General features: G+C 45.6%; 1 protein-coding gene across 1 annotated transcript; it reads left to right on the top strand.

The window, feature by feature from the left end:
- Window positions 1–34: 34 nt before the first annotated feature.
- TAP2 (transporter 2, ATP binding cassette subfamily B member) lies at window positions 35–23425 on the top strand. Its single transcript, XM_035107454.2, has 12 exons — window positions 35–126; window positions 2791–3303; window positions 4905–5019; window positions 5999–6129; window positions 7815–8020; window positions 13228–13425; window positions 14667–14795; window positions 15960–16148; window positions 17222–17395; window positions 19161–19320; window positions 19720–19856; window positions 21704–23425. The coding sequence occupies exons 2-12, from the start codon at window positions 2802–2804 to the stop codon at window positions 21893–21895; spliced, it is 2133 nt and encodes a 710-aa protein (XP_034963345.2). The 5' UTR covers window positions 35–126; window positions 2791–2801; the 3' UTR covers window positions 21896–23425.
- Window positions 23426–24171: the final 746 nt, after the last annotated feature.

Raw genomic sequence — 24171 nt, 5'->3', positions numbered from 1 at the left:
GGTCGCGTGGGCGGGGGGGGGGAGGGAAGCGGCTGGATTTCCCCTTTCGAAAGCGAAAGTGGGCGCCGGCTCGAGCCCCCGCGAGCGCAGAAGAGCTCATTTTCTCCCTGGGAGACCGGAGGGCAGGTAAGGAGGGCAGTGGAGAGGAAGGCCAGGGGGTTGTGGGGTGGGAGACCCAGGAAAGGGCATCAAGGGGGGGGCTGGCTGGGGTGGGGGGTGCATCAAGCGCGGGGGGGGGGTTTCAATGCAAATCGGGGAGATGTTGCAAAAGAGGCTCTAGTCTCGCGCAATGTTTGATTTCTTCTTGGGGGGGGGGCGGCGGCGTGTTACTTAATGTAAAATAATTGGTAGTCCCCGAGATCGGATCGGATCCGTGTCTTTCCATTTTAGCAGGGCTGGGACACACACAAACACACAATAAAAATTCGCCCCACAATAAATATTTCCCCACCTTTTAAAACCATCCGTTTCAGTTTTATTTTCTGCTCGAAGATGAAAATAAAAATAATAACTGTGACAAAAAAGAATCCAGTTCCAGAAGGGGCAGTGGGTTCTTCTGGGTCTTGAAAGGGGTTTTTTTTTTATCACTTTCTGCGCAGTCTTGGGCAGTCTAACTCAGAGGTAAGTCTCTATTGGAGAGTAAGCCCGCTTTATTTTAGTAGGGACTTACTTCTGAGTAACGGGCTGCATGTGCACTATTCATTTTAAGCAGTACTGTATAATATTGCTTTAAACCAGGCTCTCCAGATTTTTTGGAACTACAACTCCCATGATCCCTAGCTAACAGGGTCAGCGGTCAGAGATCATGGGAGTTGTAGTTCCAAAAGATCTGGAGAGCCAAGGTTGCCTATGCCTGCTTTAAACAGTCCCGTTCTTTCCCAAGGCCCCTGGGAACTGTAGTTTCAGACTGCAGAGAGTTGTTAGGAGCCTTCGAATCAATCCCTTTCCCCAGGGAACTGAAGTTCTGTGAAGTTCACGCTGTTTTAAATGTTAGGATTGCTCTGTAAGTGCCATAGGATAGCTTACGTCCGGCTCCTTCTTAAGCACAGTGCAATTTTTATTTTGCAAAGTGCTCAACAGTCATAGAATCATAGGGCTGGAAGGAACCATGAGGGTCATCTAGTCCACCCCCTGCAATGCAGGAATCTTTTGCCCAACGTGGGATTCGAACCCACAACCGTGAGATTAAGAGTCTCATTCTCTACTGACTGAGCTATCCAGTAGCTGCTCTCGCGAGAACCCACCAAAGCCCCAGTAGGCTCCATTGAACACACTGGGAGTTGTTTCTGGGTGAACATAGATAGGATTGTGCTACTTGCTGGTGAGGTCACTGCCATGCCCATTTTACAGATGGGGAACTGAGACTGACAGAAAGTGTCTGGAGGGTGGGATTTATGCCTGGCATCCCTCCAGGCCAGGGATGAGGAACCTCAACCTGGTATCTTGGACTACAACTCCCATCATCCTCAGCCATTGTCCATGTGGGATGGCACTGATGGGTGTTGCAGTCCCGCCACCTTTGGGGGGGTGTTGCATGGGGAGATGGAACTCAGCTTTTATCATGATGATGATGATGATAATTTATTATTTATACTCCACCCATCTGGCCAGGTCTCCCCAGCCACTCTTGGCAGCTCCCAACAGAATATTAAAAACATGATAAAACATCAAACATTAAAAACTTCCCTAAACAGCCTTCAGATGTCTTCTAAAAGTCAGGTAGTTGTTTATTTCCTTGACATCTGATGGGAGCAAAATAAAAAAATTCCTTCAGTAGCACCTATCTGAAGAAGTGTGCATGCACACGAAAGCTCATACCAAAATATAAACTTAGTTGGTCTTTTAGGTGCTACTGAAGGAATTTTTTTAATTTTTTTATTTTGCTTCGACTCAGACCAACACGGCTACCTACCTGTAATCTGATGGGAGGACATCTTATTATAGTTGTACCTCAGAACTCAAACGGAATCCCGTTCCAAAAGTCAATTCGACTTCCGAAACCGTTTGACAACCAAGGTGCAGCTTCCAATTGGCTGCAGGAGCTTCCTGCAGCCAATCGGAAGCCACGCTGGATGTTCAGTTTCCAAAGAACATTCGCAACCAAAATACTCACTTCTAGGTTTTGGCATTCGAGAGCTAAAACGTTTGACTGCCAAGGAATTTGTGATCCTAGGTACAACTGTGTTGTTGTTGTTGTTGTTTGTTTGTTGTTGTTGTACAACTGTATTATTATTATTATTATTGGTGGTGGTGGTGTTACATTTATATCCTGCCTATCTGGCTGGGTTTCCCAAGCCACTCTGGGCAGCTTACAACATATATAAAAACAAAACAAAATCTCAAACATTTTTTTTTTAAAAAAAATATCCTATACAAGCAACAAGCAAACCAATAAATCAATAAAAACCAATAACAACAGCAACAATAATAACAATAATAAACAATTTACAGTTATACTCAAAATAACCGCAACCCCAAGTAAACATTTAACCAACACCAACCCGACAAAAACAAAACAGAGGAACCAAAATGGGAACCTTTTAAAACATTTTAGCCAGTTGCCCCAACGCAAGAGTTGTTCCAGCAATGTCCCAGTGGCCTCCCAGGAGCCTCTTTTAGCTGCTCAAGGTGACTCTAGGCTCCACCTCCTAGGCCAGGTGGAAATGGGCCTTGCAGCAGGGAGAAGGTCTCCCTTCCAGCACTCTTGGCAGCAGCTGAGATTCTCCCTACACAAACTGTCTCTCACATTTCAGACTGTTAATTACACCTGGCAATTCCTTCTCTCCACAGACTCGGCCGCCATGATGCTGCCTGCCCCCTTGAAGCTGGCTATCCCTCTCATTCTGTGCGACATGGTCCTTCTTCCCTTGCTAGATCTTCAGCGATCTGCCTTTGCCTCTCTGGGGGTCCCTGCGGCCTGGCTGGAGGCGGCTCTACGCCTGCTGGTTCTCTGTGGGGCACAGGGGTTCCTCTCCCTGGCCCGGCCCTCCCAGATGCCCCTCGCAGCCCTGGCAACTGTGAGCCTGCTGCAGCCCCTCTATCTCACTGTGGGGCACTGGTTTGGAGACCCTCCTCTCCTGCTGTCATCAGCCCCTCGGTCCTGGCTCCTGCTGGGCTATGGGGCGGTGGCTCTGGCCCACATCATCTGTGACGTCCTGGGGCAAAGGGAGGAGGAAGAGGAGGAGGAGGAGGCGAAGAAGGGAGGAGAAGACAAGGCCACCCTCTGGAAACTGGTGAAGCTCTACCGCCCTGATGTGCCCTACCTCGCAGGGGCGTTTTCCTTCCTTACCATGGCTGTGCTTTGTGAGTAGGTTTGGTTTGGATGTGTGTGTGAGAGAAAAGTGGGAAGTGTTATTGGGGGGGGGGACCGTATATGGTACACCTCATTTCCACACAGGCTGTAAAAGCTTTATCACCAATGATGTAAATTATGGCCTTGAGAGGTCGTAACTCAATAACAAAGACTGAACAGGGAAAGGGAATCATCTGGTTTGGGTTTGGAAATGAAGACTCTTCACTCAAAAGGTTCGCACAAACAGGCAGAGGCTGGAAACTATCAGGGATAATGAAGGTTGGAAAGAAGAATGAAAGATTTAAATTACTATAACCCCGGTCGTCGTTATTTGATATACAGTGGAACCTCAGTTGTCGAATATAATCTGTTCTGGAGGACCGTTTGCATTCTGAAATGTTCAACAACCAAAGCGCAATGGGCGGTCGGAAAATTCAATTGAGAAAATTGAGAAACACTCAGTGGAAGCCGTTTGACTTCCGAGACACATTCATAAACCGAGGTTCCACTGTGATTTTGTTTTATCTATATGCAGGAGTTGGTAAAGGAACAGCTGAGGGATGAGGAGTTTGCCAAAAAATGGATGTTAATTAGAGTAGGGCTGCCATACGTTAGGAATTTCTTGGACACAGCCAGGATTTGGCCAGAGTGGAAATCACTGGAATGTCTGGGAAAATGTGGATGTATGACAACCCATACAGGAAGTGCAGATTTTGGCAAAGTTCCTTATAAATAGTTTTTCGTGTAAAACTAAAAAAAAGGTTAAGCAACTTTCTGCAATATGGGAACTCTAAATTAGAGATAGGTAAAGGTTAAGGTACCCCTGCCCGTTAGATCCAGTTGCAGACGACTCTGAGGTTGCGGCGCTCATCTCGCTTTACTGGCCGAGGGAGCCGGTTTCCGGATCATGTGGCCAGCATGACTAAGCCGCTTCTGGTGAACCAGAGCAGCTCATGGAAACACCGTTTACCTTCCCGCCGGAGCAGTACCTATTTATCTACTTGCATCTTGCGAACTTCTAGGTTGGCAGGAGCTGGGACCGAGCAACGGGAGCTCACCCTGTTGCGGGGATTCGAACCGCCAACTTTCTGATCGGCAGGCCCTAGGCTTAGTGGTTTTAGACCACAGTTCCACCTGCGTCCCTTAAAATCTGTGAAATAAGCAGCATGTAAAAGGCGAAGGAATGGAATATATCTGAGAGTGTGGGGAATCCATTTTTTGGGGGGGATGTATTAAGTTAAGTTTGGTTTTGATGTGTTATAAATTTGAAGACGAATAAAAATTAATTGGTAAAAAGGAAATAAAAGACCATAGTTTAATGTTACAAGGTTCCAAACTCAATTTCAGATAGAGCCATGTCCCCCATCTGAAATAATATTATAGATTATGTTATATTATTATTATTATTTCAGTTGGGGAATATGCCTCCATCTGAAATTGAGTTTGGAACCTTTTAACATTAAACTATGGTCTTTTATAGTTCTGAGGGGCTCCCAAATCTTGGAGAAACTTTGCTTGTCTGTGCAGGCAGGTGTTAACGGGGTGAAGGGACCCTTCTTGTGTTCCGAAGAGTCGTCCCCTTCTCCATCTTTAAAGCGCAAATTCTCTGCAGGTGAAACATTCATCCCCTACTACACGGGACGCTTGATTGACATCTTGGGCAGCAAGTACGACTCGGATGCCTTCTCCGCCGCCATCTTCCTCATGTGTCTGGCGTCGCTCGGAAGGTGGGTTTCTTCCTGAAAACACCCCCTGCCCTGGCAAAAAACCAAAGGAGCCCTGGTTAGGCTTGGCTGGGGTGTGTTCAGTTTTCTCACAATCCAGGGAGTTAAATTATTTCTTTGGAATTAAATTGAATTCAGAAATCAGTTTCAGGGGGGAGGGGTGCTTGGAGAACTGCTTTCTACTGCAAAGGAAAGCCCCCACATTTCCAGAATGTGACTCTGAAATATACTCGGAGTCGAGAGTGAATTTCATGCTCTATATTTGGCTTGTAGTAGCAACAGAAGAAGAAGAGAAGAATGGCTCTTTCCCCAAAACGTCTGCTTATACAGTCGTACCTCGGGTTGCGAACACCTCGGGTTACGAACAACTCGGATTACGAACTGCGCAAACCCGGAAGTATTTTCACCGTGTGTGCAGAAGCGGCGCGCGCGCTTTGCGCATGCGCAAATCGCGAAAATAGCGCTTTGCGCATTAGCAAAATGGCGGTTCGGGTTACGAACTTTTCGGGTTACGAACGGCGACCCGGAACGGATCGTGTTCGTAACCCGAGGTACCACTGTATACATTATTTACACAATGGGCCTTGCGTGATTGGCTACTTCAGGGCTGCACCTGTAGGCCAATCAGGTTGCGGATTGACTTCTGCCAGCAGCCTGATTGGCTGCTCCTGCAGGCCAATCAGGTTGCTGACTCGCTTCTACCAGGAGCCTGATTGGCTGCTCCTGCAGGCCAATCAGGTTGCTGATTCACTTCCACCTGGACCTTGATTGGATGGTTTCTGCGGACCAATCAGACTGCTGCATTCTGGATCCTATTGTTCTAGGATTCAGCTCTGTACATAACAGTCTCGAAAAGGTGATCACATCCTGGGTGGGGGGCTCGCGAGTAGCTCCAAGGATGCCATTTCGATTCCTACCATCCAGAGCAGGATTCACACATTCCCAGTTTCCTTTTGTAGAGCATTCTCCATTTCTGTTCCAGCTCTCTCTCTGCCGGCACCCGCGGGGGACTCTTCATGATGACCGTCTCCCGGGCCATCATCCGGATCCGAAGTCGCCTCTTCTCTTCTCTCGTCCGGCAAGACCTGGCGTTCTTCCAGGAGGTGAAAACAGGTGAGAGCCCCCTAGCTCCAAACCCAGGCCTGCCGTTCAGTCCAGCTCCCTGAGTGTTCTCTAGTGCACGTACAGAAGGCTTGTGGTGGTTCATCCTTACAACACCCCTGTTATGATTGGGCCTTAAATATTCCCATTTTATGGGTGGCATAACTGAGGCTACATGAGGAACATCAAGATATGAGGCTTTCCATTATTTGAACTTGGGTCTCCCAAGATCCTGCTCCGGCCACTCAAGCAGGCAATTCTGTTCATGTTTGTTTTTGCTGCCAACTTCAGAGGTAAGGAATATCCTGGTGCCCTCTGGATATTATGGGACCCCAACTCCCATCAGCCCCAGCCAGCATGCCCAGTGGGCAGGGATGATGGGAATTATAGCTCATCAACAGCGTCTTCTTTCCTTCATCTGATCATCAGAGGACTTTATGCATCCATCCATCGGTCGGTCTGTCCATCCCTCCATCTGCTTAACCACCAACTATTTCTCCTTTCCATCCTTTAATTAGAAAAGGGTTTTTCTTTTCACTTTCTCGTGAACAGAAAGGAATAGTCAGACCTCTGGTCAGACCTCACCTGGAGTCCTGTGTCCAGTTCTGGGCACCACAGTTCAAGAAGGATACTGACAAGCTGGAACGTGTCCAGAAGAGGGCAACCAAAATGGTCAAAGGCCTGGAAATGATGCCTTATGAGGAACGGCTTAGGGAACTGGGTATGTTTAGCCTGGAGAAGAGAAGGTTAAGGGGTGATATGATAGCCATGTTCATATATATAAAAGGATGTCATATAGAGGAGGGAGAAAGGTTGTTTTAGGCTGCTCCAGAGAAGCGGACATGGAGCAATGGATTCAAACTACAAGAAAGAAGATTCCACCTAAACATTAGGAAGAACTTCCTGACAGTAAGAGCTATTCGGCAGTAGAATTTGCTGCCAAGAAGTGTGGTGGAGTCTCCTTCTTTGGAGGTCTTTAAGCAGAGGCTTGACAGCCGTATGTCAAGAATGCTTTGATGGTGTTTCCTGCTTGGCAGGGGGTTGGACTGGATGGCCCTTCTGGTCTCTTCCAACTCTATGATTCTATGATTCTAGTCACAACAATCAACAATAGAGAGAGGTGTTTCTTCCTGTCCTTGTAAGATGTTCTGTCTTTCTTTCCCCTAGTTGTTATCCGTCTTGCATCAGGTGGAGCTTTTTTAAAAATAATAATAATAATATTTTTTATTAGAATGCACTTTTGATCCCGAAGAATTGATGCTTTTGAATTATGGTGCTGGAGGAGACTCTTGAGAGTCCCATGGACTGCAAGAAGATCAAACCTATCCATTCTGAAGGAAATCAGCCCTGATTACTCACTGGAAGGACAGATCCTGAAGCTGAGGCTCCAATACTTTGGCCAGCTCATGAGAAGAGAAGACGCCCTGGAAAAGACCCTGATGTTGGGAAAGATGGAGGGCACTAGGAGAAGGGGACGACAGAGGACGAGATGGTTGGACAGGGTTCTCAAAGCGCCGAATATGAGTCTGACCAAACTGCGGGAGGCAGTGGAAGACAGGAGTGCCTGGCGTGCTCTGGTCCATGGGGTCACGAAGAGTCCTAAACGACTAGACAGCAACAACAGCAATTTTTATTAGAATGTACTTTTGATCCCTCCAGTCTCCCAGCTCTGACCAGCCTCTCCTTTCACCCCACAGGAGACCTGACCTCCCGCCTCTCCAGAGACACCACAATGATGAGCCGCTGGGTGCCTCTCAATGCCAATGTCTTCCTCCGCAGCCTGATCAAGGTCTTTGGGCTCTGTGCCTTCATGCTTAGCCTGTCGTGGCGCCTGACGTTGCTGACCCTCGTTGAGGTGCCGGTCATGCTGGCTGTCCAGAAGGTCTACGATGCCCGCTACAAGGTGAGAGCAGGCGGGGGAAGACTGGGAGCTGCGAGTGCAAGAAATGAAAGGGGAGCTTCTTCCCGGGGATTGCTGTTCCCTGTTTTCTAAGCCTTTTGAGAGATAGCGCCTCCCTCCGGACGAGAGGCAGGGTCCAATCAGAGGGGTAACATCAATGCCACACATTTAACAGTCAAGGCTTCCCCCAAAGAATCCTGGGAACTGTAGTTTGCTAAGTGCAATGAGAGTTATTAGGAGGCCACTCACAGAGCTACAGCTCCCAGCACCCTTAACAAGCTACATATCCCAGAATTCTTTGGGGAAAGCCGTGACTGCTGTAAGGGTGCTTTATAAGTATATGTTGTGGGTGTGAGAGTGGGAATAGATAGACATAACATTTTATAAGGACAGGAAGGAACACCACGGACATAATAACTGACACACACAGGAGGAAGAAGGATATAGTTTGAATGCTTCACCTATGGTTTATAAATCATTTACAGTGTGGTGTAGTGGTTAAGAGCGGTAGATTCGTAATCTGGGGAACTGGGTTCGCATCTCCGCTCCTCCACATGCAGCTGCTGGGTGACCTAAGGATAGTCACACTTCTCTGAAGTCTCTCAGCCCCACTCACCTCACAGAGTGTTTGTTGTGGGGGAGGAAGGGAAAGGAGAATGTTAGCCGCTTTGAGACTCCTTCGGGTAGTGATAAAGCGGGATATCAAATCCAGACTCTTCTTCATGTGTCAAGACGAGTGGATGCCATTAATCTTGCAGTTGTTGAATAAGGGATTGTTATTTTAACTAGAGTGTAATTGAGATGGATAAGATCTTACAACAAAATAAGATCGATAAAATGGCCAAAGAGAAAAAGAAAAAACAGTTGGAAGACGAAATTAAGAGGAAGGAGAAGCTATTATATAAAACCAAGAAAGAGGAACTCAATAAAGAGATTTTAAGGGGCGAATATGAGAGAATGGTGGAGCAAGAAATGGAAAGGGAGACCCGATTCTGGAAATATAAGAATTTCGAGTGGGCGAATAAGCCGGGAAAGATGTTAGCCTGGCAATTAAAAAAAAGGAAAAATGAGAGGTGGATAAATAGATTAAAAGTAGAAGGAAAATTGATTGAAAAACCTAAAGAAATTAGAGGAATATTGGAAAAATTTTATGCAAATTTATATCGAAACAAAGGGGAAAAAGAAGAAGAGATAGAGAACTTTTTAAATAAATATAAATTACCCAGAATTTCGGATGACAAAATTACAGCATTAAATGAGATGATAACAGATAGAGAAATAAGAGAGGTAATACAAAAGATGAAAATTGGCAAATCGCCAGGCCCGGATGGGATCCCCATAGAGTTTTATAAAAGTATGGAAGATCTACTGTTAGCCCCATTGAAGAAAGTTATGAATGGAATATTAACGGGAGGAATGGTACCAGATTCTTGGAGAGAGGCCACAATAACCCTTCTACCTAAACAAGATGCCGACCCAGATCAACCCACAAATTACAGACCCATCTCCTTATTAAACTGTGATTATAAAATTTTCGCTGGCGTTTTGGCAAATAGATTTAATTGGTTCCTAAAAGAAATAATACATGAAAATCAATCTGGATTTGTTAAAGGGCGACAACTAAAAGATAATATAAGAAATATAATAAATATAATTGAATGTCTTGAAAATAATAGAGGGAAGGAGGCAGCACTTTTGTCAATTGATGCCGAGAAGGCCTTCGACAATGTGTCGTGGGCCTTCTTGAAAAAAACATTGCAACATCTAGAGATTGGAGAAAAAATGAACAGAGCAATCAAATCGATATATAGTAAACAAAAAGCTAAAATAATAATTAATGGAATAACAACAGAAGAAATTAATATAGAAAAAGGTACGAGACAGGGCTGCCCCCTGTCCCCTCTATTATTTATAATAGTATTGGAGATCTTGCTAAAAAATATTAGAGAGGATAAGGAAATCGAAGGGATAAAGATAGGGACCACAAGATATAAAGTCAGAGCCTTCGCCGACGATGTTATGATCACGACAGAAAACCCATTAAAAAGTGTTCCAAGAGCATTAGAAAGAATAAACGAATTTGGGAAATTAGCAGGGTTCAATTTAAATTATAAAAAAAGTAGTTTGTTAGTAAGAAATCTAGAAGAAAGAGACAAAAGAGAATTACAAGAAAAAACTGGTATTGAAATTAGAAAGAAAATAAAGTATTTGGGTATACAATTGACAAATAAAAATATTGACCTGTACCAAGAAAATTATGAAAAAAAGTGGAAGGAAATTAAACATAAATTTGAAATTTGGAAAAAATTAAAAATCTCTTTTATGGGTAGGATCTCAGTGATAAAAATGAGTGTCCTCCCAAAAATGATTTTTTTGTTTCAAAGCATTCCGATCTTGGGAGGTTCAAATTGTTTTGATTCATGGAGGAAAGATATAATGAAATTCATCTGGGATGATAAGAAGCCAAGAATCAAACACAAACTACTAATTGAAAAAAAAAGAAAGAGGGGGGTTTAGTTTACCTGATCTTGAATTGTACCACGATGTGGCGGCCCTGTCATGGTTAAAAGATTGGATTGAATTGAAAAATACTGAAATTTTAGATTTAGAGGGATTTGGAATAGGGTTTGGTTGGCACCACTATCTAATGAAAGAAAAACCGGGGAAGCACAGCACCTTCTGGAACAGCATCGTGAGGAAATCCTTAATTAAAACATGGAAAAAACACCAGGGCGTCTTGGAACCAAAAGTACCATGGTGGTTGTCACCTAAAGAAGCAATAGCAGTCAAAAGGGTTAATATGGATAAAGATTGGCCGACATATAAAGATTTATTAAAAGAAGAAAATGGAAATTTAAAATTGAAAGAATATAATGAAGTCAAAAAGTACTGCAATGTCTGGTTGCAATACTTCCAAATAAATCAAAAATTCAGTGAAGATAAAAAAATTGGCTTCGAAAGAGAGATATCCAAATTTGGGAAAATATTATTGGAGGGGGAAAATAAATTTATTCGAAATTTGTATGAATTATTGTTGGATTGGGCTACAAAAGATGAATTAACCAAAGCTGTTATGATAAAGTGGGCACAAGATTTGGGAAAAACAATTACGGTTGAAAATTGGGAAAGTTTATGGATTAGAGATTCAAATTATATTTCAAATTATGATTTAAAAGAAAATGTGCTCAAGATGCAATTTAGGTGGCATCTTACACCTTCGAAACTAGCTAAGATGTACGGAGGGGTCAGCAACACTTGTTGGAGGTGCAAGGAAGAAGTAGGTACTTTCCTACACATTTGGTGGTGCTGCAAAGAAATTAAGAAGTTCTGGGACGAGATATATAAAGAATTAAAAAAAATAGTTAGATACTCCTTTAAAAAAGAGCCGGAAATCTTCCTCCTGAGCATGTTGAAGGAAGACATTAAACCAAGGGACAGATGCGTGCTAATGCACGCGACAACAGCGGGTAGACTCTTAATCGCTAAAAATTGGAAGAGTAAAAAAGTTCCAAATAAAGAAGAGTGGTTGACCAAATTAATAAATTATCAGAATTTAGCAATTAGAGTTGGAATATCTAAAGGTTTAAGTGAAGAAAAAGCAGGAGAAGAATGGCAACCACTCAAGATTTATCTACAAAAACAAGTGGAAAAGGCGCAGTTAATAGCGGATTCATGAGGGGCACAATATTAAGAAAATAAATTAAATTAGAGAAAGGTATGCGGTATATCAGTGAAACCAAAATCAGAATACAGGAGTGGTTGGAAGTCATGGTATGGTGGAGGGGGGAAAGGGTGGGGGGACAGTAGGTTTTAGTAAATGTAAATGTTAAAGTGTTTGAGATATGTATGTTGTTGTTGTTGTTGTTGTTGTTGTTGTTTTGTTTTCTCCTTTTCTTATCTTCTTTCTTCCTTCTTTTCCTTAAATTGTATATGTTATGTTAGGTTTATTAAGTTAAGTTTTTTTTCCCCTTTACCTTTCCTTTCATTTCATTTTATGTAATTTTGAATTGATACTGATTTCTGTTTGGTTATGTCTGTCATATTTGCTATTTATACTTTATTCTTTCTATATGTTGAATTTTAAAGATTTTCAATAAAGATTGATTTTTTTAAAAAAAAGAGAGAGATGGATAAGATTTTGGAACGCGGAAACAAAGTTAATCATCAAACCATCCCTTCTAGCACGGGGGAGGCCGCCTAAATTATATAATTTGGCACCTGAATGATTGGGATTAGTACTTGTATTATAATTTGGCAGTGTTATAATGAGGCAGCCACTGGATTATTGTAACTGAAAACTAATAAAAATTATTGTTTTAAAAAAGAGAAGTGATCTTCCCCAAGGAGCCTGTGTGTTTGCTTGTGAGGCCCGCTGTTATGACTTAAACTTTTGTTAAATTTATCTGTTTTCAGCATATTGCATATTTATACTGCTGCTTGGTTTCCATTTTTCTATGCTGCCTGGATGCTTTTTTACATGACAGGCAGTATATAAATATACAGTGGTACCTCGGGTTAAGAACTTAATTCGTTTCGGAGGTCTGTTTTTAACCTGAAACTTTTCTTAACCTGAGACACCACTTTAGCTAATGGGACCTCCCGCTGCCGCCGCACCGCCGGAACACAAATTCTGTTCTCATCCTGAAGCAAAGTTCTTAACCCGACGTACTATTTCTGGGTTAGCAGAGTCTGTAACCTGAAGCGTCTGTAACCTGAAGTGTATGTAACCCGAGGCACCACTGTATTTCAATAAACGGAATGGAATGGAGTTATGGTCAATTTGCTATTTTATACGCAAGCTGGTCTCTTTGGATTTGGTAATGCTGTGGACCAGAGATAAGGAGCCTGGTGACTTCTGGAGACTGTTGGACTACAACTCCCATCAGCCCCAACTAGCAGGGCCAATGGTCAGGGATGCTGGGAGTTGTAGTCTGTTGACCCTGTTGTCAATCAGTCATGTTAAGGTAAGCTAACGCACACACCCCTAAAGGAATCATGGGAACTGTAGTTTGTTAGGGGTGAAGGATAAACTACAGTTCCCAATGTTCTTTCGAGGGGGGGGAATGGCTTTGAACATTCTTTAAAGGAACGGTATGCACGTAGCTTGAAGCAATGGTATCTTGCAGCCAAACCCAGGAGTCTGCCCCCCTCTGGCGTTTAGCGCAGGCTCCTAAACTCTCCCCTTTCCCCCCCTCTTTTGCTTTCTCCAGGTTCTTCTGCAGGCGATCCAGGACTCCCTGGCACGTTCTGGGGAGGTGGTGCGAGAAACAGTCTCCTCCATTGAGACGGTCCGCAGTTTTGCCACCGAGGAGGAGGAGTCTGAGCGCTACAACGCTGCCTTGGCAGAGACCCACCGGCTCAAGGATCAGAGAGATTGGGAGAGGGCTGTCTACTTGCTCCTCAGACGGGTGAGTCCTTGGGGGTCTTGCGTTGGGGAGGTCAAAAGGGGACAAGTATCCTCCCAAGTAGAGGTGTGGCAGCAGCTTTCTGGAAACGGCACCCCTTTCTTTGGTTCTTCCATTTTTCCAATCATCTTGACATCCTGGGGAGCTTTTTCAAGGTCACTGTTTCCCATTGGAATATCAAGCGTCAGTGGCTTGCAGTGTCTTCATACTGGCCAGTTTCTTTATGGGTGTACAGGGTGATCAGGTATGGCAGGGTGCAGAAGCAAGCCCACAGGCAGGCAACGCCAGTCTCACATGGGGAATTCAGCTTCCTACAATCCCTGTTCATATACCTAAAGGCAAAGGGACCCCTAACCGTTAGGTCCAGTCACGGACGACTCTGGGGTTGCAGCGCTGATCTCGCTTTACTGGCCAAGGGAGCCAGCGTAGAGCTTCCGGGTCATGTGGCCAGCATGAATAAGCTGCTTCTAGCGAACCTGAGCAGCACACGGAAACGCCGTTTACCTTCCCGCCAGAGCAGTACCTATTTATCTACTTGCACTTTGACGTGCTTTCGAAATGCAAGGTTGGCAGGAGCAGGGACTGAACAATGGGAGCTCACCCCGTCATGGGGATTCAAACCTCATTGCTTGTCAAAAGGCCTTCAGTGGGTTGGGCAGTGCAGTCCTCTTTCAGAGCCAAACTGGAAGATCTAAAAGAGAAACAAGAGGATGGGGAAAATCACAAGTAACTTTCCAAAAGGATATAGTGCCTACTTAATTCCAATTTAACCTTGGTGCATTCTTGACTGTTGGGGAACCTGGGAGGGAGGGAAGGATCTGTCAATGAAAGTTCTCCTGGTTTCTCATTTGTGCAATCTTAAATTCTGCTCTTCACCTTTCTGCAGCGATTTGTCAGTTTTCTTTTTAGAAATGCACATGAGAATTCTTCAGCATTTTAGAGTGGCTTTCTCCTAATAAACATATGGGCACATATCTGCAAGCATTCCCTCCCAATACACATTACTTGGCTGGAGCAGGGCATTGCCAAGTTTGGAGAAGTGTAAATTTCAAAGTCTGCCTGTCTTTAGGTTTGTGTCTTGTTTTGGGAAAGTGCAGATTTGATAGATTCTCCTTTAGAGGCCAACTGAATTGAATTTCATCCTCCGGGGGGATTGGGGGGGGGCAGCAGAACAGCCAAGCCATGAAATGCCTGCTAGGGTGGCTGTCAATCCTCAACCTCTCCCCCCGAATTTCTCTCTCTAGCTCATGCAGCTGGGTCTGAAACTGATCATGCTTCACTCTGGGTACCAGCAGATCCGTTCTGGCCTCATGACCCAAGGGAACTTGTTCTCCTTCATCCTCTACCAGATGGACTTCGGGTCCTACATACAGGTGGGTGGAAATCCGCAGCGGGAGGCTGCAACAGCGCTGGCATTCCAGCTATTCCACAATTAGAGTCACGCTTTCAGCTTTTTAAATGGGTGCAATGCTCCTGCCCTTCCCTTCAAACTTCACATACCAGTTCCATCTGCTGCTTCTCCATCCTTCAGGGAGCTGCCTTATATTGAGTCAGACCACTGGTCCATTTGGGTCAGCATTGTTTACAGCCATGGTTCCCAACATGGGTCACACACCCCATAGGGGAGGCAATTTGATTTTTTTTTTTTGGGGGGGGGGGCGCAATTCGAGAATGAGTTATTAACAATTAATGGCCTTTGAGGCTTCCTCCACATGAATAGGTGTTTACTTTTTGAATAAGAAGAATTATATGTCACGGGAGAGCGGAGGGCACCAGTATTTTAGATATGCTTAGGTGGGGCATGGCCAAAAAAAGATTGGCAACCACTGATCTAAGTCCTCGTCTTCTCCGTCTTTCTATGGGGCTGAAAAGCATTCCCCAAGCAACACCCTCTGGGAACGACCATCCAAGTAGGACTGGAACCACCGCAAAGCAGGGCCACCCACCCCCAAGTTCAGAGAGTCGCTCCAGAAGGATATAATGGTTGATGGTATTAAAAGCCCCTGAGATGTCGAGAACAATTAACAGGGACGCATTTCCCTGTGTCTCTCTTTTGACAGAGGTCATCATACAGGGCAACCAAAGCAGTGGTCTGGATCTGGATCTGGATCTGGAAATTCAGTTTCTTCCAAAGAGTGCCTGGATCTGGTCTGCGACCACTTGCTCCACAATCTTGCCCAGGAAAGGGAGATTAGGAACTGGCGGGTAGTTAAGTTTTATGAATCCAGGGAAGGTTTCTAAAGGAGCTGTTTTACCACTGCCTCCCTAAATGGGTGTGATGCTCTTGCCAATCCCTTCATCCTCCACATACCAGGTCCATTTGCTGCTTCTCCATCCTTCAGGGAGCTGCCTTATATTGAGTCAGATCATTGGGCTATTTGGTTCAGCATTGTCTACACTAACCAGCAGCGGCTCTGCAGGGTTGCTGCCTCGGGTGGCAAAATGTCTTGAGCTGCCGACAACTCCCATTCTGGGTTTGAAATAAGTTTAGCATATTGACAAACCTCTGCGTCTTGCTCTTCTTTCGCCCCTCACAGACCCTGATGTACATATATGGAGATGCGCTCAGCAATGTGGGAGCTGCAGAAAAAGTGTTTGACTACCTGCACCGGGAACCGTCCGTTTGCAATGAGGGAACGCTGGCCCCGGACTTCCTCCGAGGTCACGTCTCCTTCAGAAACGTCTCCTTCTGCTATCCTTCCCGCCCTGATGTTCAGGTTTTAAAGGTACATGGCCAAGAATCTGGTCACCTGAGGATGTTGGAGCAGAGAATCTTGGCTCAGTGGTGCTGTGAGGCAGTTTGAGATTCTGGTCTTCATGGCCTTATGGGGAGTCCTGTCTCTTTAAATGGGACTGACCTCAAAATTTTGACCGACCTCAAAATGCAGTGGGCCAACCCTTCTTAAACTCCATTTGCACCAAATGTTCAAAACAACATCATACCACTTTAAACAGTCCTGGCTCATCCCAAAGCATCCTGGGAACTGTAGTTCCACAGGTGAATGAAGTTTAAAAGTACCTTCAGCTTCATTCGCTCTGAACTGAGAACAAGGGGATATGTTGTTTAGTCGTTTAGTCGTGTCCGACTCTTCGTGACCCCATGGACCATAGCACGCCAGGCACTCCTGTCTTGCACTGCCTCCCGCAGTTTGGTCAAACTCATGTTGGTAGCTTTGAGAACACTGTCCAACCATTTCGACCTCTGTCGACCCCTTCTCCTTGTGCCCTCAATCTTTCCCAACATCAGGGTCTTTTCCAGGGAGTCTTCTCTTCTCATGAGGTGGCCAAAGTATTGGAGCCTCAGCTTCAGGATCTGTCCTTCCAGTGAGCACTCAGGGCTGATTTCCTTCAGAATTAATAGGTTTGATCTTCTTGCAGTCCATGGGACTCTCAAGACCAGCCTTATAAATAATCCTACAAATGCTCCTAGGATATATTTTGCCTCTTACTCATCTGCAAAGAGGCTCTGTACCTTGTGTTTCCCTCCTGAGAGAGCCAGTGTGGTGTAGCGGTAGACTCCTAATCTGGGGAACCGGGTTCGTGTCTCAGCTCCTCCACATGCAGCTGCTGGGTGACCTTGGGCTAGTCACACTTCTTTGAAGTCTCTCAGCCCCCCTCACCTCACAGAGTGTTTGTTGTGGGGGAGGAAGGGAAAGGTGAATGTTATCCGCTTTGAGACTCCTTTGGGTAGTGATAAAGCGAGATATCAAATCCAAGCTCTTCTCTTCTTCTTCCTGGCTCCCAGAGGAGGGGAATCACAGCCCTGTGTTTTTCTCCTTCCCTTGCGCCTTCTGTGCAGAATGTCTCCTTTGAGCTCCATCCCAGGGAGGTGGTGGCGCTTGTGGGTCTGAACGGAAGTGGAAAGAGCACCTGCGTGGCATTGCTGGAGCGCTTCTATGAGCCCCAGTCTGGGGAGATCCTGCTGGACGGGGTCCCGATCCAGGATTATGAGCACAAATACCTGCACAGCAAGGTGAGCCACGGGGGCCACGGAGTGTGGCTGAGATCAAACACCTGTTTCCTCTTCATTATTTATTATTTATTTTATTTATTGAATTTGTATACCGCCGTGTACCCTCAGGTCTCAGGGCGGTTTACAGAATGAAAACATAATATAAAACCACAAAATCCATAATCCATTCTTCCTTATGGAATATTCAGAAATGGCAAAACTTACCGGAAGAATAAGAAATCAAGATGACAAAACTTTTTATAAAAGAGTGGGAATGGTTTATTGAGTATTTTCAGATAAATTGTAAACAGATGAAAACATTGACAGGATTATTGTAATAACCTGCAGCTACATAAGAGTATATATTTAAACAAGATAAATAAATAAGTTGTTAATTTGGATAGGCAGAAGATATTAAAAATAAATTTAAGGAGCCACAGGAAGAGGGGGAAGGAAGTCAAGTTTTAAAATGTCAAAATAATTGTAAAATCAGTGAAATGTATATATCTGAAAAGTATAAATGGTTTTTTAAAAAATCCATAATCCAAATAAAAACAACAATAGCCCAATAACCCCCCCCAAAAAACCCTACATTTTAAAAGGGCATAGGCTCCCAAATTTATCTCACGAGTTGTATATACCACTTATTTGTAATAAAACCTCAAAGTGTTAACAAGAAGAAACAAACAATTTAAAAAGTTGAAAACAACTATTTAGAGCATTGAAAAATAATTAAAATCAGCAATAAGCTAAACAAACAAAACCCAGATTGAAACGCTTGTTAGTGTTCCCCAAATTTCGATAGGGTTGCCTGAACATACATGTTTTAGCAGGCACTGAAAAGAATACAGCAAATGCGCCTGCCTGATGTCAATTGGCAGGGAGTTCCAAAGGATTTTTGGGATGTTAGAGAGTTGTCAGTACCAAGGGAATGGCGGTTGTTTTTCGCAAAACAGGAAGCATATTTTGTAAAACAGGAAATGACAGGGTGTGGCTGAGCACTGGAGAGGAAATGTGGGTTGCAAAAGGCCATGCCCACCAAATTTTCGTGATAAACAAACACATCCCAGCCTGGTACTTAAGCTGTAAATTGTGATTTTCTTCCAGGGGAGGGTGACTGGAGGTGAGTTCCCACAAGGAGATGCTTGCAAGGAATAATTGCGGCTCTTGAGCCTTGAGAAGGGATGGTTCAGAGGGGATATGAGAGCATTCTTCAAATCTTTGAAGGGACCTGCCCCTTCCTGTTCTCTGTTTCTCATCTTTCCAACTTTAATTTAGTTCTGTACATTAATGCAGCCATTTGTGGGTTTTGCTTTTAAAAATCTGCATGAAAATTTCAGTGCAAATTTCTCCTAATAAACTTGTTATTGTCTGCAACTTTTACTAATTCACACATTTTTGCAAGCAATTTCTCCTAATATAAAGCATTCTTCTTGTAGGCCAGGCATCCCCAAACTTCGGCCCTCCAGATGTTTTGGACTACAATTCCCATCTTCCCCGACCACTGGGCCTGTTAGCTTGGGATCATGGGAGTTGTAGGCCAAAACATCTGGAGGGCCGCAGTTTGGGGGTGCCTGTTGTAGGCTGTTTTCACTAACCTCTTCATTTTTGAAATGTTTTGGGTTTGAAAACAGGGCTGCAAAATTCAGAGAATTGTGAATGTTGAAGGTTCGCCTGCGTTTCGGTTCTTAGATTGTTTGAGAAGGCGCAAATATGGTAGGGTCCGCTTTAAATGCAAACTGAATCCAATTTCCCCCCTAGTCGTCACACTTCATTCTGCTTGCAGGTGGCGCTGGTGGGACAGGAACCAGTCCTTTTCTCTGGGTCCATATGGGACAATATCGCCTATGGGGTGCAGGATTGCAGCCAGGAAGAGGTGGCGGCTGCGGCAAGAGAAGCCAACGCCTTGGCCTTCATCAATGAGCTGGAAGGAGGGTTTGCTGCAGGTGGGTGAAACCTCTTTCCTCCCATCTCCTTTCATCTCTGCAAAACTCCACTCTCCTTCCAGAAAAGGCCTGATTCTTACCCTCTCTTCTCCCCACTGAGATAACATGAATTTCTGTGTCCCACTGAATTCCTCCAGGAGAATTGGTGGGGCTCCAGTCTCTTCTGAAGAGTGAGAAGTCCAGACTCTGAGCCTCAGCTCCTGTTGTCACTGTGCCTGAACCTCCACCCAACTGCTCACTCCATCCCACCGAATGAACCCAGGAGTTCAGGATCCTAATTTACATGTGATTCACCTTTGCACACCTGTGACCACTCCCACTCCTCTGGCAAACAGGCTTTATTTAGGTTGGCGGTTTTTTCCTCTTCCCACCCTGTCTCTCCTTCCTGCCTCCCTGCAGATGTCGGGGAGAAGGGAGGCCAGCTGTCCGCGGGGCAGAAGCAGCGCCTGGCCATCGCTCGGGCCCTGATCCGGAACCCCAAGGTCTTGGTGCTGGATGAGGCCACAAGTGCTCTGGATGTGGAGAGTGAAGCTGCTGTGAGTGTCATGTGGAGAGGAATTGTGGGACTTGGTTAACGTGAGAAGGGCTAGCCCTGAGGAGGTGTGGTGGTTTTATATTATTGTAAGGACACAGGTGGCGGAGTGGTCAAAACCACTGAGCCTCTTGGGCTTGCCAATCAGAAGGTTGGCAGTTTGAATCCCCGCAACAGGGTGCGCTCCAGTTGCTGTCCCAGCTCCTGCCAACCCAGCAGTTCGAGAGCACGCCAGTGCAAGTAGATAAATAGGTACCGCTGCGGCAGGAAGGTAAACGGTGTTTCCCGTGTGCTCTGGTTTCCATCACGGTGTTCCGTTGGGCCAGAAGCGGTTTAATCCTGCTGGCCACATGACCCGGGAAGCAGTTTGTGGACAAACGCTGGCTCCCTCGGCCTGAAGCGAGATGAGCGCCACAACCCCATAGTCACCTTTGGCTGGACTTAACCATCCAGGGGTTCTTTACCTTTACCTATATTATTTTGCAATAATATTATTGTTATTTATAATATTAACTAGCTGGCCCTGCACGCGTTGCTGTGCATTAGTCTGTGAGGTGGAGGGTAATAGCCCCCCTTCAGATCCCCCTGAGCAAGATACTGTGGAGAGGGCAGGTTTCATCCCTGTGTCTTCCCCCCCCCCTGTTCTGACCCATTACCTATCCCTGCTCTCTATTCGGGCCCCCATCCCCCCCAGGCAGGCCCCTACCTCCACTTGGCAATGTTGGGCCTTGTTGCTGGAAAATGCCTGTTTTCAGTTGGTTTGGCCTTCATGGATGTATGTGAGTGGTGGATCTCGTGCTGGAGGCAGGGTTTGTGGGTGTGGTGTAGATTTCACAGGAAGGGAGGGGGTGTAGGAGGAGGAGCTGAGGGAATAACGCCACTTGAGGGCGCTGTTTTAGTTTGTGGAAAAGCAGGTCTGTACCTGCGCAGGTAAGAGATGTGAGGCATTCGAGGTTCTGCGAACACTCAGGAAGTGGCATGGATCGTTCTGTCCAAATTTCAGGGGGATCGGTCAAGCGGTTACCGAGAAAAGTGGAGCCCACAGTTTCACCATTTTTACATTTTTATATAGATAGATAAAGGGACTTGCATTTTCCAGTGCCAGACAGCTTTTAGACCTTACCCTTTCAGTTTTTTCCATCATTATTTATCCAGTTTGGCCTACCTTAAAGGTAAAGGCCCCCCTGACCATCAGGTCCAGTCGTGTCCGACTCTGGGGTTGTGGTGCTCATCTCGCTTTACTGGCTGAAGGAGCCGGCGTTTGTCCGAAGACAGCTTCCGGGTCATGTGGCCAGCATGACAAAGCTGCTTCTGGCAAACCAGAGCAGCACACGGAAACGCCGTTTACCTTTCCGCTGGAGCGGTCCCTATCTATCTACTTGCACTTTGATGTGCTTTCGAACCTACCTTAGGATGCCAAATTTTATCTATCCTGGACTGCATGCTATTCTGCCACCCAAATGCTGGGCTACCTAACATGGGCAGGGTAATAATAATAATAATAATAATAATAATGTGGAGCACTCCATGCTCTATATCCTTGTATGGGAAAACACAGGAAGATCCATAATGCTTACAAACATCTCTCAATCTCTGTCTTTCTCTGACTCGTTTTCTTTCACACGCACACACACAGAGCCAGTGGTTAGTGTGTTAGACTGGGACCCGGGTTCAAATCTCCACTCAGCCTTGAAGCTCACTGGGTGACCTTGAGCCCATCCCTGCCTCTCAGCCTAACCTACCTCGCAGGGTTGTGAGGAAGAGCTTGAGCTTCTTGGTGGAGGGCTGGGATATAAATCTAATAAATAAATAAAATAAATCTAATACGGGATTTCTGGCTTCTTCTCCTAGATCCAGCAGTCACTGATGAACGGCCAGGCCAGGGCGGTGCTGGTGATTGCTCACCGGATGCAGACGGTGGAAAACGCAAACAGGATCGTTGTCCTGGAGGCTGGGGAGGTTGTGGAGGAGGGGACTCACTCTGAGCTGATGAGCCGGAGGGGCCCCTATTACCGCCTGGTGCAAAGGAGCCAGGCTGAATAACTTCCGGACAGGAGGGGGCAGGGGCAGCAGTAACTTCATCCTCTGGGCTGAGTGGTCTTCTGGGTGCAGAATGCCATGGTGAGACTCCTTACAGGGTCCTCGCAGCGGGATCACATTCATCCGGTGCTTTACCAGCTGCACTGGCTCCCGGTGGAGTACAGGATCAGGTTTAAGGTGCTGGTTTTAACCTTTAAAGCCCTATGTGGCCTAAGACCCTCGTACCTACAGCACCGCCTCTTCTGGTATGCCCCACGGAGGACCTTACGGTCTGCAAATAATACACCCTGAAGATCCCAGGCCCCAGGGAGATTATACTGGCCTCGACCAGAGCCAGGGCCTTTTTGGCCGTGGCCCCAGCCTGGTGGAATGCTCTCTCACAAGAGACCTGGCCCCTGCGAGATTTGACATCTTTCCGCAGGTCCTGCAAGACGGAACTGTTCCACCAGGCCTTTGGTCTGGTTTCAGTCTGATTCTTTTCTTTCTGTATAAGAACAAGCATTAAAGAGGCCTCCTAGCTGGACTGCCATCTGTCCAGATTTTAATTTGCTCTGAACTAATTTTAAGATGCATTTTAATTAATTGATTGTGTGTTTTTATGTTCTTGTGTTCTTTGTATACTGTGTTAGTTTTATGATGTTAGCCGCCTTGAGCCCAGCTCCAGCTGGGGTACAAATAAAATAATAATAATAATAATAATAATTATTATTATTATTATTATTATTATTATTATCCCCCTCTCGAGGTGGTAATGTGTGTGGCATAACTTCGTTTAGAAGAGGTGGGACCTTGGGCCACAGCCCCCAAGTCCTGCCATGATGGGGCTACTAGGAGCCTCACCTAATTGGCTGATCCTTTCTGAGTGCAAAGTCTGGCTTAGCAAGAAAAGCGGGTGTGTGCCCCACTTCAGAGCGCAGTGAAGGGGGGTGCGAAAGGACTGTGTAGCACCCCTTGGAATCACTATGCAGCTGTTAAATAGCAGGCAATTTGGAGTATCAGAAGCCAGTTTGTGAGCATTGGAGAGGAGGGAGGCATTTTTAAAATCTGAGAATACAGCTCAAGAAATGCATGTTTCTTAAGGTTAGCCTTTTGATGAAAAGTAACGAAGAATCCTGTGATATATTTTTTTAAAAAAACTGACTTCTAAGGAATTCACTTAATTTGGACATTTGCTACGGTAGAACTTAAGCTGTGACTTTGAAAGTCTTGTCCCCAAACTCCCGTTTTTGAAGCCTCCCCCCCCCCAAAAAAAACCCCATTCTTTCCAACCAGCCTTCTACTCAGGAGTAATCCCTACTGAGTTCAATAGGGCTTACTGCCAGGTAAGTGGATGGAGGATTTCATCTTGAGTTGCTTAAATATGGAGTCTGACTTCTTTTCCAATCCTGCCTCTTGGGTCTCACATGTCTTAGGTGTTTCTGAGTATGTTGCAAAAAAAAAATTATGGCACTTTTGGTCTCTTGCTGTCGATTGTCCAGGACTGTGATGGCATGAAAGTGGCGTTGTGTAAAATAAAATGTGTGTGTGTGACAACTCTTTGAAGTCTGAAATTTTGTGTCTGATGGGGGTTGCAGAATGGTGCTTCCGCTAGGGCAGTGATGGCCAAACTCGACCCTCCAGCTGTTTTGGAACTACAATTCCCACCATCCCTGAACACTGGTCCTGTTAGCTAGGGAAGATGGGAGTTGTAGTCCAAAAAACAGCTGGAGGGCCAAGTTTGGCCATCACTGCGTATAGGGTATGCAAACACAAGACCCTGCTGGAGGCTGCTGGATCAGGCCAAAGGGGAGCCTCTCTAGTCCAGGGCTGGATCTACACAGGGTCTGGGTGCTTGTGGGCTGCCAAGTTTCCTCAGCAAGAGATCTTGCTTTCAAGGGGAGAACAGGAGAAGCTGCCTTGTACAGAGTGAGGCCATCTAGCTCAGAGTTGTCCACTGACTGGCAGAGGCTCTCCAGGGTTTCAGGCAGGAAACCTCATCTCAGCCCTACCTGGAGACACCCAAGATGGAACTCTGGACCTTTAGCTACAACAAAATTATCAAGAGACGAAATCAATTCATTCACTTTCTGGAGACGTTAACCCAGGCATTGGATAGCTGACAGGTGCTGTCTAGGGCTGGGTGATATATCAATATTGTCTGAAAACCAGATTGAAGTCCGTATCATATCAGTTTCATAAATTTTGGCCATAACAGCCTCGGCTCAGTATACCTGAAGGAGCATCTCCACCTCCATCGTTCTGCCTGGACACTGAGGTCCAGTGCCGAGGGCCTTCTGGTG

Source organism: Zootoca vivipara, chromosome 2, assembly GCF_963506605.1.
Source record: "Zootoca vivipara chromosome 2, rZooViv1.1, whole genome shotgun sequence".
Taxonomy (NCBI): Eukaryota; Metazoa; Chordata; class Lepidosauria; order Squamata; family Lacertidae; genus Zootoca; species Zootoca vivipara.
Note: the sequence above shows the minus strand (reverse complement) of the source record. Positions and strands in the feature narration are given on the sequence as shown.